The 18,918-nt window shown below is 41.1% G+C and overlaps 1 protein-coding gene across 1 annotated transcript in view; it reads left to right on the forward strand.

Annotated features, from left to right (window-relative positions):
* Positions 1 to 18,918, forward strand: part of srpx (sushi-repeat containing protein X-linked) — a 28,357-nt gene that overhangs the window by 1,756 nt on the left and 7,683 nt on the right. Inside the window, exons 2-6 of the mRNA XM_050049834.1 lie at positions 7,893 to 7,949; positions 12,892 to 13,080; positions 15,032 to 15,208; positions 17,297 to 17,423; positions 17,565 to 17,686. Of these exons, the coding sequence (XP_049905791.1) occupies positions 7,893 to 7,949; positions 12,892 to 13,080; positions 15,032 to 15,208; positions 17,297 to 17,423; positions 17,565 to 17,686 (672 nt within the window). The remainder of the gene's footprint in view (positions 1 to 7,892; positions 7,950 to 12,891; positions 13,081 to 15,031; positions 15,209 to 17,296; positions 17,424 to 17,564; positions 17,687 to 18,918) is intronic.

Consider the following 18,918-nt stretch of genomic DNA (forward strand, 5'->3'; position numbering starts at 1 on the left):
AGTTTGTCTTAATTGAATGCATCTGGTTGCAGCTCTGCCTATTACAGCGGCAAACTTCAGTCCTGGTTGATTTGGCGACACCTGCAGTTACTTGTGGTCTTCAATGCAGTTTAATATTACAGGTCACAGAGTTCTCGGGGCAGCAACACAAACTGTTGTCGTATAAATAAAGAAACCTGGCAATAATTTACCTTTTTTTCCATCACTCTGTGAGGACCTGTAATCTGATTTCACACTGCACATGGCATGAGTCTGCGGACTGCAGGGCACAGTGAAGGGAGTTGATTATATCGCTAAGTTGGAGGTGTGAGGTGTACAGCCTGCAGCATGTCATCTAACAGCTCACTGTGGCTGCTCCTGACTGTTCCACTGCTCCCTGCAATATTTCAAACTGATCCTCTGTCAGCAAATGCTGAAAATGACTGTTTCGCCAGTGAAATGTTTTTAATGTGAAGCTGCTGCAGTGGGAAGAGTTCGGTTCGCATCAACAGTAAATTAACTTGATGTTCTTGTGTTTTAAATACATTGACCAGATGTGGCTGTCGGGGAGGGTCTGGCACCGTGTAGATCCTCCTCTTTTTACATTCTTCATATGGGTTGGAAATAAAGTAAGTTCAGCACATTGATCAAAGGTCCGTAGGCAAGAATTTCGACAACCAGTTTATAATACTGCAAATATATAAATATAGCAATAATTTAATCAGTGAGCCATAATCCCTTTATACACAGAGATTGTGCCATAGGGCTGCTACAACGTCCCTTCTTCATGCACAGAACCAAACAACAGCAGCATCTTGCCACTTCAGTGTGTCATTTTAGACAGCATGCCAATATTGAAGAAGCAAAAGAGGTATGACGGGTGTAACATGCAACACAATAGCACTGGCCTCTAGTTTGACATATAACACACATGTCGGCAGCTATTTCTAAACAATAACAATGGCATAATATGACCATAACAATCATTTACCCTCTGTGATATGGTGGCTGACCTTGTCCTCCGGTTGGAAGGTGTTGGAGCCTTAATATACTCATAAGTGCTATATCGTAGGCAACTGGACTTGCTTGCATTTCTTGAAGACGTTTCGCCTCTCATCCAAGAAGCTTCATCAGTTCTAAATGACTGGTACGGAGTTGCAGGCTTTAAACCCTGTGTGGGTGTGAACCCTTGCAACCCTTGAAAGAGGAGTAAAAGAAGCCATCTACGTCAAGATGGGACGACCATCGTTAAACAGACAGGGTGGCCTACAACACCCCTTATCACCAACCTACAATGCAGTCTTGGGATCCCTTCCCAGAGGACTTCACACCCATTCACCCCTGGTCCCACCTGACCCTAACGACCCACATGATGGCCAGGTGGGTCAACGACTCACATTGTGACCTTAAGGACTCCCATCTCGTCATTTACTGTTGTTTGGTTCTGTGCAAAAATGCTAAAGCAGCATGAAGAAGGGACGTTGTAGCAGCCCTATAGCGCAATCTCTGTATATAAAGAGATTATGGCTCACTGATTAAATTATTGCTATATTTATATATTTGCAGTATTATAAACTGGCTGTCAACGTTCGTGGCCCACAGACCTTTGATCAACGCGCTGAACCAATGTGCTTTAGTATCTACACTGTGCCAGACCCTCCCCGACAGCCACATCTGGTGAATGTATTTAAAACACATGAACATCAAGTTAATTTACTGCTGTGTAAAATATGTGTATATGTATATATATATCGTCACTGTGCCGAGGCTGTAAGGGTGAAATGTAACTACGGTATGTACATCAATAGAATAAACAAGAATAGAATAAGAAAGAACATAAGAACATAAGAAATATGTGCAGTTATGTGCGTGATTAAGTCGTATACAGAAAAATATTGCACAGAATATTCATGCAGTTGATTAATGCACCCAAACTACTCTGTAGAGCGTTAGAACAGGTGATAATTCACTCTTTGTTCATCGCTACGAGCAACTCCTTTCATATTAAACACAGTCACTTGATCCATTTTCAATACAAAAATATTTATCAGTGCAGCTTTAAGAACAGACAGGTAAATACTTTATTAATAAAGCAGCATGCAGTGATGAGTCTCTAACTGTGAACCTGAACACTGAACACTTTCTTAATGAATTATTCCCACTGAACTCTGCTGCTAACAACTGTTATTCATTTAAGTGTCTCTCAGGTAATGTGGTGCTTCATCTTACTGAGCCTTCACTGGAAATACACCAATAATTAAAGACAAGGATCAAAGACAGTTAAGAGACTTGAGATCTTTTTAAAAATGCAAAACACATACAGAATTAAATATTGTTAATATTATACATCAATTATGATTTAAACAGCTATATTAGATGCTAGCCACGGGTACATCACTGTTACTTCAACAGTTTGTCCTGTAAAGTGTTAATGCAGATAAAAAAAGCAGCAGCAGTCTGTTCCTCAGGGTCAGAAACTGCTGATGTGATTAAGAAACCAGCAGCAGACGTGTTGGTATACAGTTTAAATGGGACAGAAATCATTAGTGCTCCAAAAGGAGTTATATAACTCCGTAATCGAGGCGGGTTGAACTGAGCGATAAAGAAATGACATCCCATTTTATTTTTCTGCTCTCTTCTGCTCTGCTAGCCCATAGCTATACTTCAACACTTACAGGGAATGAGCCTCCATATAATGACAGTTTGTATTACAGGCCTGCAGAGAAAAGCTAATTGGAATATCGGGCTCTGTAATTTAAAGCTCATTCACTCCCAGAGGTTTGTCAGGATGATGAGCTTCTATACTTCCTGCACTATTAACATTTGACATCTTTCTCGCTAAGAACTGGTTTGAAGCAGATGAGAATAAGATGCTGGCTGCCGATCCCATCTCAGCATGTTCTCAGGTTTGGTTTGAATACAAAGGAGTCTCAGATCACATTTTCTTCTCTTGACTTTGTTTGAATCTGGAGTGCCTTTATGAGTAAAGGATGAGTCAGGTCCAGTCAATTTAATCCAAATGCAGAGCTGCAGTGCAGTTTGCATACCCAGCTAAACCTAGTCTCACTGCCAGGGCGTCAAAGTACAATGCTTAAGCAGCGTCCCTATAATGACCCCCTCAGTGTCACTATAATGACACTAGAGGCACCCTTTCAAGTCTGTATGAGACTCACTCGGCATTCCATAAGCTCCAGTTTAAACCCATCCACGTCATTACTACACCTCTTCTCAACTGGATGCGACACAAGCAAGCCAACATCAGACTGTTTCAGTTTTTGCCAATAAAGATGTCCTAACCTAGTCAGCGAACAGGTGAAGCAATGTGTCAGCTGCTTGAAAAAAGCTCGCCCTTGTTGCTTTGGGCAGCTCAGACCTACAGTATTTTCAGAGCGACAGCAAGCTGTTATTGAAGCTCAATAGGCTCCCTGAATGTTGTTGTTGCTCGTGGCATATCTGGACAATTTCTTGTGCTCCATCCACCAGAGTTCACTCGCTCGCTGTATGTTAGGAAGAGGTGTAAGACACTCAGAGCAACAGATATAGAGTGCGAAAGTCCAACAAGCACAGGACTTTGACCCATGAGACCAGTGCTTGAGACCAACAAACAACAACATTGGTTGTGGAATTTGTGGCACTCAAAGTTGAGTGTTTTTTAGCAACACGCTGCTGCCTTTCCAGCCACATTTGTGCTAAGCATTTTCAAAACTGGCTGCTGCTGCTGAAGTCCAGGGCTGCGATGACAGGCAGGTGCTTCGGTGAACACTGGCAGAAGTGCAAGCTAGCTTGTAGCTGTATTCTGTAGCAAGACAACAGAAATCAAGTTAAGTACCAAAGATTTCTACATATTTGGAGAATTTACCAAACATCTGAAGTTTGGTGGAAATGTTATACCAGGCCCGTTTTTTCTAAAAGTAGTCCTCATAAGTTGCTAGCACCGTAACTCCAGGTATTCAGACACCAGCATCATCATCTCGTCCATCTTTCTGTTCATTGATGCCCATTATTTGAACGGCCAAAGCCAGCCGGCTACCACCAGAGATTTGTGTGCAGTCATATGGGTGCCAACCACTTCATACCCCTACTGCCGTATTTGAAACCGCTTACCCTCTGCCAGCATCCTTCCATTGAAAGAATGGAAACGGCAAGTTACTGCACATCGATGTGAAAGCCCCATAACATCAACCACAATATTTTCCAAACCATAACCAAGTAGTTTTGTTGCTTAGACCTAACCGTCGACCCCTCCTTACCAATGACCTGTCCTGCATATAGATGCAACACAAACTGCTGTCGTCGGCATCATTAGAGTGACACCTACTGGCAAGAAAGGTAACAGCAGCAACCCAGTTGATAAGGGAACAGAGGATATAAATGCCACCCACAGCAACATACATGTCAGTGTCGCTTTCTCTCACCCCTGCAGGCTAGTATCACAGACTTTTTCACAGAGATGACTTCACACGTACAAAAGGCTTGAGTTTTGTTTAATCAAGCACATTATTTGCTTCAGGAGGTTTACAGAGTTCACAATGCTCTGAGTGTCCTCGTATGTCCTCTGTCCCCCTGGATACTGCAGAGAGGGAAGACGTCCAAAAGCAAACAATTCAAGGCAATAAACAATAAACCATTCTTTATTAAGTTCTGTCTTGCATGTTATCATGTTACTGTTGACATATTTCTTGCTCAGTGTTTAAAACAACTGAATATTTCTACAGACAGTTAGCCAAGACAACCTAAGCAATAGATGTGTATCAGAGAAATAATGATAAGTCTATTTATGATATCATTAAAAGTTAACACATAATGTTCTGCAGCTACATATAGATGAAACTTCTCAGTCATTCAGCAGCAGAAGTCAAAGGCAGCTATGCTTGTATTTCTGTTTGATATCCACTGGAGGCTACTGTGGCACTATGATATGCATTCATTTTATTTCAAGATATTAATAGTGGAGTTTGTGGACCTTTTCTTTCACATTTAGAGAGATATTGATTAATGCTCCTGTGCTTGCAGTAGGATTATCATTCATAACAGATTTTTTCCCCACCATCTGCATTCAAGCACTGGATTTGAGTGAACTGACATTAAATAACAAGACAAACTCTATACTGTATAAAATGACTTATCATTGTCCTCTAACTGTGTTTCTGTCTTAGTCATTATAGCAACTAGTTTCTTCACATGTTGAGTGTTTGATGTGGATTTGGATATAAGTGTGTGTCAGGTTATACAGTCTGATAAAGTTAAATTGTTATTGCAGGGCGGTTAAAAACTGTACATGATATATGTGACAGTTTTGTGGTTGTTATGTTTGTCTTCCAGTAAAAATATTATTATAGCTAACAGGTGGTACAAGCATTACAAAGTAAAAGCACATCCGCACAAAAAGCAGCTTTTGAAGAGAAAGAAACTGCTGCTGTTACTCTCCATGCCTGCAGGTGGTGCTAATATTCAATACTGCAGTATCTTCTCACTTTCTTTAAGTGACAACATAAACTAATAGCATAACATATAATAGTGGATGGAGCCACTATGATGTCACCCATTGGTTTGTGGATTTGTGGGTGCTAGCTGCAAGCCTTGTTAGCATATTGCATGGCGTGCAGTGTGCACTGCTGCCTTCCAAAAGTTGAACTCCTTTTATCTCAGAGCGTGGCTATCACGCCCTGAAAAAAGGCGCTTGGTAACGCTGCGACAGCATCCGTCTGGCTGTTAAGTGCTAGAAAAGTAATAGAAAACAATGGATTAGAGGGCGATAAAAGGCGACATGTACAGCCCCTTAGAGCAGTGGTTCCCAACTGGTGGGTCACAGGTCTATTCTTAATGCACCGCAAGTGACTCATGAACGTGTCAAAATAATACACTTTATTTTTAAGTAAAGTGAATTTCCGGTGCAGAGCTTTTATTTTGAAGTGAAGTTTCCTGCTGTAGAGTGAGTGACTAACCCACAGCTTCTTGACAGAGACAGCAAACTAGCTCGACAACATGGCCGGACTCAAGTACGATGCTGAATATATATATACACAACTCTTGGACCTTGAACTAATGATTAAGGAGAAATCTTGACTCTGTGGGTGGACCAGTTGGGAACCACTGACTTAGAGGGTCTTTTACTACAACCAAATGCTGATCGAGACATTTCTCTTTCAACCAGTAATATTATTTAAATGGTTAATTAAAAAAATCATCTCCCATACAGTTGTCATGAATGTTTAAATTAGGTATAGAGACCAAGCACAATTTTTGTACCAGGCAGTAAACATGTTTATTTCTGCTGTAAGGCTGGGCTTTTTAACATGGGGGTCTTTGGGGATTGACTCACTTTTGGAGCCAGCCTCAAGTGGCCATTAGAGGATCTGTTTCTGGCACTTCACTTTTCAGCTCTGGAGGTTGCCGCTTGGGAGGCAACACCATTTGCAGGTATAAACTGCTGCTGCTGTTACTGTTTCCTGATTGTAGTATGGTGCTCAGGTTGGCCTGTTCACGTGAAGGCAACTTGAATCCAGAGCAGCAATGGCGGACTCCGCCACTAAATACATTAAGTGGCCAGATAAAAACATAAATAGTATCGAACTTCATGATAATCTAAAGGAGCTTAACTTTAAAACTCAGCTCCATGAGGCGTATATAAGTGCGTAAAGGTTTGTGGTAACACATGCCAGTTAGTCACAAAGAACGAGCTTTGTGTGTGAATTCTTGTGTCTAGTTTGGTGGGAATGGCTGCAAGTTGATACAGAACTGATAATTTTTCTGGCACATGTGAATCTAACTATTGTTCACTCTGAATGAGACACACACACACACACACACACACACACACACACACCTGTAATTAGTTTTCAGTACCTTTCTCTTCCTCCCTTCTTCCCTTCATTAAGAAGCAGACACTAAAGTTTTCCCATTAGACAGCTAAATCTGACTCACTCAGTCTGTGGGTTTGCTCTGTACAATCCATGCTGTGTGATCTGACTGCTAAACCTCAGAGTGTGTTGTGTGTGTGTGTATTGGATGACTTGCAGCATTTTGGTCCAGACAGCTTTTATTAAACTGACAGAAAAGCCATGATGAGGAATTGAGGGAACGGGACGCGAGATGTGCTCACAGTATCAGGTTCAATGACCAACATATGGCTGATATATGAAGCAGGAGCAGGCTTGAACACTCCTCCCTTGTGGATCCTGAACAGAGGACACATTCACGCCAGGGTTCATAACATCCTGGGGCCAAGGTTAAATGCCCTTCCCCCTACTGTAACCCCTTCCTCACTTATTTCCTGTATCCTTGCTGTTTTTACTTCTTCCTGACCCCGTCCCTTCATCTTCTTCCCTCAGATAATCCTCCTTGCTCATCACAATTCCCCTCACATTTGTCTTTTACCAACATCACTCAACTGTGTCCTCCACCAGCTCGACAGCCACCACTGAGAAATATTTCTGCTCCTCTTAAATGCTGCTGTTTTATGGTTGAAATATATTTTTCTCTGTCTGAGTAAACTGCTCACTGTTTAAAGTTGACTTAAAATGGTAAGTATGATCTGTGGGAGCTGTTTTGGAACAAAAAGTTTCAAAATAGTTTCTCTCTTTTCTCATTTCTACCAAACGCTACAGGGGGCCCCAGGAAAAACAAAAAGAAACACTGGATCGAGCACAGTCTTTGTGTTGAACATTCACATTTCCAAACCAGCTGGAAAAAATAGGATCTTTTGTGATTTATTCCTTGTGCATGTGGTCTGTCCAAAAGATCTAGGTCCCCTGCAGAGTCTGGTTCAGATGATAAGTTAGGCAATATTTTGTAAGCCTTTTCTTGGCGCTCAAGGTCAGCCCAGGACAATAGTTTCAAACATTGCCCAACATCTTGGATGCAGCTCTTTTTCGTCGTATTAGTCGCTTTGTCTTCTCTTCTTTCATCCCCAGGGTCAGGACAGTACGCCTACGGAGATGACGAGGACTGGTATTCACGTAGATATAAAGGTGACTATGTGCTCAGTTTGGCATTGTAAATACATACAATACAAACAGTGCATTCATTCTGAAACATGATGACTCATACTTAAATTATTGAAATATGTTTTCCTTAATTGTTATGTAGATTCAGTTAAGTCCCTCTGGTCTACAGTCATAGTGAAACAGCTTATGAGGTCTTACAGAGTGATTCAGACTATATGGGTGAGGTTTAGCTGCAACATGGGTTTTATTAAAATACTTGAGATTTATTTTAATTGCTCAAAAGTAGTCATCGCAATACAGCGTAACACAGAGCTGTTGAGGACTGTTAGCTTGCACCCACACTCCCCTAAAGAGCCCAGGAGAGGTCAGAGAGAGAAAAAATAAGTAGCTTGAGCCCATGATTTATTCATTAGTGCACACAAGATATAATTTGTCACCTTAATTTAATTACTATAAATCATTTTTGTTAACTCCCGTGCATGAGATTAGTGTGAGCCAGCAGAGCACATCCTGTACTTTCCACCACTCGGAAACTACTACTTTGGAACAGAGAAAGTGGCAGCTTCACAGACAGACAGAGACAGACAGTTTGTGGCTGTAGAATCTCGAATATGGCCAGTGTAGTGTTGTCACGATACCAAAATCTTTGTTTCGGTACCCATACCAATATGAATTTCCATACTCTTCGGTACTTTTCCTAAGGAAAAATCCTTTTGGCTACAAACCTTTAGAACAATAAATAGTAGGGGTGTAACGGTACCAAAAAATCATGGTTCCGTGTAGACGTCACGGTTTGGTTGCTCAAATGTTTCACCAAGTTGGTGTTGTCTCGTGTTGTCTCCCTTTGCGAGGCAGACTTTCTCTTGTTGATACAGGTGTTGTCTTACACACCACTTGTGCAATCTGTGCTCCAATAGGAACAAGAAAGGTGTTTGTGTGCATAAATGAGTAAAATAAATTAACTAAATTAATGAATTGAATCAATTTCAAAGTATTGGTATTTTCCAAATGCAGTATAGTACCGTTTGGAATACTCTAGTACCACGGTACTATTTTAGTACCGGTATACCGTGCAACACTAGGCCAGTGTGAACCCCAGTGACTCAGGTCACAGCGTTGTGTTGAGTCCAACCTGTGTAACAGCAGCAACAGAAAGTTTGCATGCTCTGGGTCTGCCCCGGGGCCTCCTACCAGTTGGGCATGCCTGGAAAACGTCTAACGGGAGGCGCCCAGAAAGCATCCTGATCAGATGCCTTAACCACCTCAACTGGCCACTTTCCAAGGCAGCAGCAGCTCTACTCTGAGCCCACCTCCGGATGTATGAGCTCCTCACCCTATCTCTAAAGCTGAGCCCAGCCACCCTGCAGAGGAAACTCTTTTTGCTTGGGTTTTTGCTGCCTGAATTTGAGGTGCTACACCCGCTAACTTAAAAGGCCGTCCTCCCAGCGAAGTAGTCTCCGAAGATTGCAGGGTGTGTTGTGCTGGCTCTCTCTATATACGCTTATTTTGTGCGCATGAATGAACCAAAACATAGGAAGGATTTAATTAAATTCAGATCACAAAAAGCATCTGCCGTGCATGAATTAATAAATCATGCCTTCAGTTTCTCGTTATGGCCACTATAGGGACCCGTACTTCCCTCAGAAGCAACAGGAGGGCAAAGGAGAAGTGATTAAATTATTTATGCATATGCGAATGACAAAAATATTTTAGCATTTTTCAGTAAGAGAAAAGAGCATATATTTCAAACACACACCTGTGATCTATTACACTACTGTTAGCTGCTATGTCTGCTAGCCACTCCAGCCCACAAGCTAACAGTCAAGTGTGTAGCTGGGTGACTCAAATAATTTGATTAGACTAAACTGCATGTATGATGTGTCAAAATGAATTAATTCAAGATAGCATTAACTGTTTTACAAAAGAGAGGTATTTTGATATACTTTGTCACTGACATATATTTGGAGTATGACAAAATATAACTCAACAATTAACACAGGGACACAGAAAAAGAATTAGAAAAATGTATTTTTAATCTCACTGTGTCTTTAAGGAGGCATGATTCAACCACAGTTGGTTCAGCCAGTTTTGTGAACTGACTCAGTTACGTCAAAGTAGCTTCCAGCTTTAAATTCGGGGTCAGTTAGACACGGAACATTATCGTCCCGGCCAAACCAAACTCTCCCCTTGTGTAAAAGCTCAAATATTATTTTCTCTTACTCAGTGGTTGTGGAGACTTTGCCAACACACACACACACACACACACAGAGAGAGGCAGCGAGTGCGGCTTGCTGTGTAATGAATACTCAATTTTATTCCAACTGGAAATTAGCCTAAACTGCATTCTCGCCAAGTGTGTGCATGTGTGTGCGCCGGTCCACAGAGTGTTTCTCCTGAGCCAGCAGGAAATAAACTGCAGATTTTGATTTCTCTGTATTTGAGTAAGAACCTTGTGGCCCCTCAAACTTGGCGTGATGCAAGGAATTTTTACACAAGCGTTGTAGAGATGGGCAGAGGTGTCCGCCATGGGAGGAGAAAAGTTAAAAAACAAATGCAGTTGTCTCATAGCTCTTAAAGGAAGAGAGTGCTCCTATTAGCACTCCCAGTTCCCTCGTCTCAAAGTCAATGGGTTTTTTTGAATGGGTTTTTGGTTAGATGCCTAAAATAAAGTCTGTGGTTCACACAAGCTCCAGAGAGTTGCACGTTTTGTTCTACCACATGAAATACGACAGTAAATAGCCTGCTTATTAATCTTGAATGCATCTTAAAAAAGACGGTTGCTAACAAGTGGCAAAATGAGAACGTCATCATGCCAAACACGGCTCTACACCCTCGTTAAGGTGGCATTGTTAGGTCGTGTGACCATGGTGTAGCTAGCCTAATGTCAGCTTTTACTCCTGGTGATTGCATTTACGCTTCAAAAGTCATAAAAGTGGTGTTCATTTGGGCAGATTATTGCGCTGAACAAAATGTGGAAGTCTCATAAACGTTTGTTTGCCACAGAGCTTATCGTCTGCGGTTATCAAAAATCCAATGGAAAAATCCCGTAGGCCTTTTGACAACGGAACCAGGGTGACGCTAACTTCCATATCGGTCCACAAAAAACGTCCTCCCTGCAGCACTCTATAGTTTGTCATCTTGACTTATTACATTTCTTAATTAGAGTCAGATGAGAAGATACAGTAAAATATGTACATTACATTGTGTGGGACGGGGCGGGCGCCATCTTGTGAAGTACATGACGGGGTAAAGGTCTTTGCACACAGTTCGTTTTTTTTCATCCAAAATTTTCGCACATCTAAATATGAATATGACCTCACGTTGTGTCAATCATGTTTGCACACTGAGTCTGAAGCTTTCATTTGTCATTAAAATTTTCAGAACAGGTTTGATTTTCTGCGTTTTTCGTATCCGTCAGAAGCTTCAGAGATGTTTGACTGAGAATCAGTGAAGAAAATGTGGCTGCGGGACACAGTCACAGCAAGACAGAGGAACAGGGCACACAGAATCATTTCATAAAACAGGCAGCTCACGTTCAACAGGTCAGATAGTAATATTCAGGTGGATGATGATTAAGAGGAGGAAGTTGTGGAGACAGAGAGGGTGGACAGCTCCGCCCCTTCATGCAGCAGCGGAGCCAAATGCAAGACAGGGAGGGAGCGGAGACAGCCAGATAGCTGGAGAGAGGTCCATTGGAGAGAGGCAAAGGAGAAAATGTGTCTTTTCATTTTGTCACATATTGCACATTTTCACAGTGAACAGAGCAATACAATACATCAGAATCAGTGTGCAAAGGCCTTAAGACACAGGTAACACAGCACGATCCTTACCAAATGGCGTACTAAAAATTTAACATGGTATGATGTCAACTTTAAGTTATCTTTACTGGTTAGCTTAGCTTAGCATAAAGACTGAAAACAGGGGAAACAGCTAGCCTGGTTCTGTCTAAAGGTAACAAAAATGAACCCACCAGTACCTCTAAAGCTCATTACGCTTACTAAAAGGCACTGAAGGCATTAATCTAAAAATAAGGCCCTGATTGGTACTAAAATGTCTTAAAAAATTTCAAAATTCTTAAAAAAAAAAGCTGAGATATTGTATTGTGAAATTTCCAAATAATTGGCAACATATGTTTTTTTTGTTTGTTTTTTTTGTGTGTGTTTTTTACAATTTACCAAATGCCTCTCACACTAACGTCACGCAGATCAGGATAGATGACCCCACAACTATCCTTTGTACCCAGTATGTTCAGAGCAGAGGATCCACCATCTAGCTAGCTGTCACTTTACGGTAAAGTGGCTATTTAACCAAGATTTCGGGCGTGGCTAAAATACGGTACAAGACGATTCATTTGAGGCTCAGTGTATTTTATGTAAAAAGGTTTTGAAACTTGTCATGATGGGAATTGAGGCAGTGGAAGCTGCAAGCTTTAAGTTGTAGGAAGCCCCTTAGAGCCCCACTGATCCATCTATGTTCAGTCTGATCAATGTCATGTTATGGACAGACTAAATCCAGGGACAGCGCAACGAACAGCTGATGCTTAAGACCAGTAGGTGTGATAAGTATCAGTAAAGAGCCGCACTCTCAACACAGATCTTTATCTGTGTGGAAATTTTCTCACTCAATCACGCACACACTCTTAAACTTAAGTGCTCTCCACACATCATTATCTGTCTTTTCCTCAAGTGTGACTATCCTCTCTGCCTCACGAGACACTGTTGGATTATGGGAAGTTGCAGATAAGGTAATAAAAAATCCTCCGTATCTGTCTGAACTCAGATGATGGGCGGGTTTTTGCATTTTCACACCTATAAAGGAAGTCTGTCTAAGCTTTAATAGTCTTCAGGTAAGTGCTTATTATTGAATACTGATACTTTCCCACTCCAAGGCCGGACCATAAAAACCATATAACTGCCTTGATGCAGTAAAGAAAAGGTCAATGTAACTGTCTTTCGTCAATTTTTAGGGACACCATGGTGCGCGCCCATTAAGGTGAAACATGGGGACGTGAGCTGTCGCACACCCAGAGGAGAACACTACAGGAACGTCATGGGCACTCGCTGTAAAATCCGATGCAAGCAGGGATATGAGTCCCAGAGCTCAGAGGTGGTGTGTATGGCCAGCAAACACTGGTCCTCTAACTACGCCTGCAGAGGTAAAAACTGACACATACACATGCATATGTGTGCTCATGCATGCACCTACGTACTAGGTTTGACTCATGGGGATTCCTGACGATAATTCTTACATTTTTGAGCAAGTTCATTCTTGGTCCTGGAAATAGGAGATCTACGTCTTTTACTAAACTAACAGCTTTAAACCACATCTGGCTCCATCAGGGGAGGGAGTTTGCTTTCTTTTGTTTTTGTGGATATTCTTTATCCAGATCTGACATTTGGGATTTTGAAAATTGGTTCATGTTCGTACAAATAATTTGTAAACAACTGCACAGATCAACTTCCTCTCCCTACAGTCTGTTCTCTGTGCCTCTTTGAAAACAGTATTTACACCACAGGACACTACTTTAAATCATTCCCTTGTAACTCAGGATAATAATTACAAATGATTGCCGCTGCTACTGTCATTAAGGTGGGGTCATACTTAAAAAAAGAACTGGTTCATATGACGTCTGAAAACAAAACTGGCTGTTAAAGAGAGGACAGAGATGAGATAGCTATTTAAATAAGGGGGATAGCAGCACAAACCTTTAGACAATCTGTCCTTGAAGGCATCCGCATGGTTTCACTCAGTTGTACCCACAAAAAAATTTAACAGAAGTTGTGGATAATTCACGCTGAATGTTAGATTGTTAGTTTCAGAGCCAGCTACTCTGGTCGGGTCCCTCAGTTTACCATTTTTATCCCCTCTGCAGATGGCCTGAAGCCACAGATGTCTTCTGTTACTGTCCTTGGCTCTCCGGGGAAGTAAAAAAAATTGTGTTTTTTTTTTTGACATGCAAAATACATCCCAGCAGCTTTGGCATGGTGTCACTAATTTTCCAATTTGGCACTGGAACTTTTACAGAGCTTGTTTTCACCCAAAAGGGGATATGGTCTCTCTGATGACAAAGAACTGTGCGTTCTAATACCCATACTACCATACTATATAGTATGCCAGAAAAAGATTTAGTATGTCCCAATACATAGTATGTCAAATGCAGTATGCCAAAAATACCTGAGAGCTGCAAACTTGCAGTGACGGATGACAGCACATTCAAGTAACTGATGAGCTGTTGAATAGTAATAATAGGAATATTGATTAAGCAAACAAAATAAAGATAACTATAAAAATAACAATGACAGAGAACTGCAGATGTAATTTCACTGTCGCAAATATATGTTAGAATCTACAACCTGTGCAGTTATAACTTTAAAGTTGAACTACATACATCGCAAAGTAACAACAGCAGAGCTCTATGTTGATCTTCGTCTCTGGTGAATAGATATAACGGATATAAAAGCAAAAGGGTCAAAGTTCAGGGTGTAACGTTATAAGACAGTAGTATGTCCTGATTGTGTGCATACTGCATACAACAGTACGCACTTTTTAAGGGCAGCTGCAGTACCTACTAAAAGTAAAAAAGAAAAACGATTAAATAATTTTTACCCCATTCAAGTTAGCTGAGCACTAAACTGGAAGTTGGCTGCTCGGCCGCACCTGTCATAAGTCGCTCTATGGAAGTAGTGCTGATCATCCCTGCATCATCTGGGTATTATTAAATGCACCAAGTGAACCATTTTGGCTTCATGCACCACTGAACAACTGTCATAGGCCTCCAATACTTTATCCAGTTTTCTTAATACATCCAGGCCTGCTCTTATGAATTACCACTGCTGATCTATAATCAGGTCAGATTAAAGGATTCTCATTGTCAGTTTAATGTTGGAATAACTTTGAAATTAAAAACAATGAATCACGTCCAACATATCAAAGAAGAGTGGTTGATGTATGACTTTAATAAAAGACAAAGACAGACCAGTGCAATGTATTATTAAAAAGAAGCATAACCTTAATTTATGGCATGTACCTGAACCAAATTAAACTGAGTGAATCATCCTGTAACTCAAAGTAAGTCTTGCATCAACACTGAGCTCCTTCTCTGGCAGAGATCCGCTGTCCCAAGCTGAGCATGCCCGCTAACGGCGGCTACAAGTGTTCAGACGGCTCCTACTTCAACTCTCGCTGTGAGTTCTTCTGCTCGTCTGGATTCAGTCTGAAGGGTCAGAAGACGGCGACCTGCCAGCACACCAAGTCATGGAGCGCCGCAGTCCCAACCTGCGTCGGTAAGACTGAGTGTGTGTTGTTATTTTGTGCATAATTTCATCTCCCACAGAGGACTGGAGCCTGCAGACTACTGAGCTGCAAAAATACATGTAGCAGGTAATTACTTGCTTAAGGCCGATGTCAGCTGCAGACTGCAGACGATTCCTCATAATACAGGGTTATGTGATTGATGTTTGGAAAGAAATAAGCCTCTAGACATGTACATGTACACAGACACACAAACAAATACATACTGTAGTTAGTCAGTCATCACCAGAAAATGTTATATATTTGTCAGTCTGAAAATGAACTATGAGGCCTGCATTTACTGTAGGTGATCATATACATGGCTGAATCATCCAGCGACCTTGGTCACAATCACAGGGTTTGTGTTGTGTGAAGACTCATTCAGATCTCACCGCATCACAGCCGTCACGACCTCACTAATTCTGTTTGTGAAGTGGCACTGAGTCTCCTGCAAGGAATGATGCTGTGTTGTTTTTTTAAATCTTGAAACCAAGTCCTTGGCCAGATCACGTCTAGCTGTCTCACAGTGTCTCGGATCATCAGACATTTTATTTCACGGTGAAAAGTCCAGGTGTTTTGTTGAAGAAAGGTGCCACTGGAATGCAGGATTGGGGCTGTAGGAAGGGATACGTGGCATCTAAAGAGTTTTGAGGGTGGTGTCTTTTAGCTTTTCCAAAACCAATTAGAAAAGTGCACTGAGTAGATTGAAGCAGCAGGTCATGGCCATTCTAGACACGACCTGTCACAGCATGTTTCAGAAGCATCACAGAGGTTTATAAAAACACAAGCCTTGTCTAATTTTGACAAAGCCACGTTGTGTTGCAGAGCAGATACAGTTTACATGCTAACAGCCACTGTTTCTGAAATCTAGATAAAATCTTATTATAAAGATAAAAGTGATTTTTAGCAAATAAAACCTGCTGTATCGGGCTTAGTTTTAAAGCTACAGTGAAGACACGGGTATCATATTAAACTAGAGGACCTAAGGCATTAATTGGTACCAACTATAGTATGCTATGTTGTTGATATGATAGCCAAATAATGCTCCAAAATTAAGCAAAATTTTGGCGAGGGAAAAGGAAATATTGCCTTTTTTCAAAATGGTGTGTTTGAATACATTTTTCATGCTGTGGTCCCTTAACAGTCTTGAAATTGCATAAATTTGGTATGAATGGAAAACTGAAAGACATATACTGTTTTCACTATTTCAGTTATGTACACAATTTGACCAATATTTAATTAAAGTAGCCCTCAAGATTGAATGAATAAATGAAGAAGAAAACATTATTTGTTCACTCCTGATTTAATGTCATAATTACCTTGCAGTAATTTCCTCAGTCAATGTTTGATTTTACTTTTCTCTAATCATTCATTCAGAAAACGGCTGGCCTGACTGTAGGCTACAGCACAACACAGAAGGAAATCACATCAATAAACACTATTAAAACAGACAAATCAGTGGAAACTTTTTTTTAATCGTCACAACCCTTGTGAAATTACTCGTTTCACTATCGGAATTGATCCATTTGATCTGATGACATTTCCAATGTCTAAAAGAGCTACAAGACTAAATAATTTGATCCCCATTCAAGTTAGCGAAGCGCTAAACTGAAAATCAGCCATGAGGCTGGTGGAAGTTGGCCGCCTTGTCATGCTCAGCGGCTGCAAGTCTTTAGTGCACTTGCTTTCCGGGCCCCACAATGCAGCACATCCAGGTAATTTCATACCGTGGAAATTGAGTTTTTTTGGCTTCATGTGCCAGTGAGCAACAAATCTTTTAAAACATGCATGGTCAACAGTAAGTGAAGATTAATATGAGGCTGATTGGTCCAGTAGTTTGCGGGATTAGCTGCAGACACACACTGATACATGCACACAAACGACTTAAACGCATGATACCCTCCAGACTTACGCCTGGTGGTGATAAAAACACAAGAACAGTGTGTTTATCTGCTCTTATGTAAACAGCAATTGTCAGCTTGTCCAACTAACTTGCTTACAGCCTACAGTAGTGTCCCAGCATTACTTCATATTTAAATGTGGCCTCTTTTTCTTTAAGTTTTCTTTCTTTGTCTCTCTAGATATGGATCCTCCAAAAATCAAGTGTCCTAATGTGAAGGATAAGTGGGCAGAACCAGGAAAACTGACAGCGAGGGTGACCTGGGACACACCAGAGGGTGTAGACACTGCAGATGGCATCCTTACAGAGTCAGTCTCATCTCTGCCACCCTTTTAAGCTTTTTATCCCGTTTCGCTTCAGTGCACTCAGTCTGTTTTCGTCCTGTTGGTTATCCCAGTCTGAACACAGAGATCACAGTGAAAGATTAAAACACAGCCTGTCTTTTTCAGTGTTGTCCTGAAAGGGAAACCTTCAAAATCAGATTTCCCAGAGGGGCTCCATAAGATGTCCTACACTGTGTATGACCGTGCAGGGAACAAAGGATCCTGTCGCTTCACTGTCAGAGTGCGAGGTGAGTTTACAAAAGCTTACTGATACTCTGTGTGTGGAGCAGGAGTGTCAGTCACACTTTGTGTTATTGCCAGGAATCAGGGGAAAGTGCTTTGTAACTTGGTACTAACATTGGGAAAAATAGAGACTGTGCTACATTATTTGACTTCTGATTATTTTCAGTGGTAGATGATCCTTTATTTAAGTAAAAGTAGCAATAATACATCACTGCAGAAATACATTATTACAAGTGAAAGTCATGCATTTAAAATTTTTCTTTGGCTTCAGTACAAAAGCATCAAAATATACTAAAAGCTGGACTGTGGGAGTTTTAACATATAAAAGAACATCTGTTACATTTAAGCCCTTGCCAAATGAGTTCACAACATATTGTTGCCAGGGAAGCTATCTGTATTGCTCAGATACCAAAGTTTGGGTGTCTGATGTTTGTGGCAACTTTCCCGCGCACCAGAAGTGATTCATTTCATGTCAACCAGCCGCAGCAAAAGAGGGGAGAGATTCATTTATTTGTTTTATGCTCGATTTGTTTCATTAGTCTCATCTTTTTTGTTTGTTAACTTTAGTTTCTCAACACAGTCTGTATGTGCATGATTCAGCAACCCTATCACTAGAAAGACGGCAAAAGTTTCAGCAAATCACGGATACGTTCCATTTGCACATTATTATGGAGCAGATACACTGGAACGTTATGTTTTAACACCAAAATCACTTTTATTTCATTTTATGGCTTAAAATACCACGCCGTGGGGGCACAGTCCCAGCAGGAAAAGCAGTGATATTTCACACTATCCCTGGTGGAAACACATTGACGGATCGCCACAAAACACCCACATTTGAAACCAAAAAGCAGATGGAAACACAGCGATGACTTGCTAAAACACAACTGGGTTTGTGTTTTGTCAGTCTTGAACAGCATTATGCATTTGTCTGCAGCTTGGTAGGCCTCTCGCTTAGGTGCCACGCCATCCACCATCCTCTCCACCTCCTGACAAAGTCAGCTTAAACATTACATCACTTTAGACACATTGATATGATATATATGAAAGATGCAAATGTAATGCACTTGTGGCAAAAAATCCAGAATTGAATTTAAAATCCTACTGTTAACTTATAAAGCTCTAAATGGTCAAGCTCCATCATATCTTAGTGAGCTCATAGTGCCATATTATCCCACCAGAACACTGCGCTCTGAGAACGCAGGGTTACTCGTGGTCCCTAAAGTCTCCAAAAGTA

The sequence above is a fragment of the Epinephelus moara genome, chromosome 7, assembly GCF_006386435.1.
Source record: "Epinephelus moara isolate mb chromosome 7, YSFRI_EMoa_1.0, whole genome shotgun sequence".
NCBI lineage: Eukaryota > Metazoa > Chordata > Actinopteri > Perciformes > Serranidae > Epinephelus > Epinephelus moara.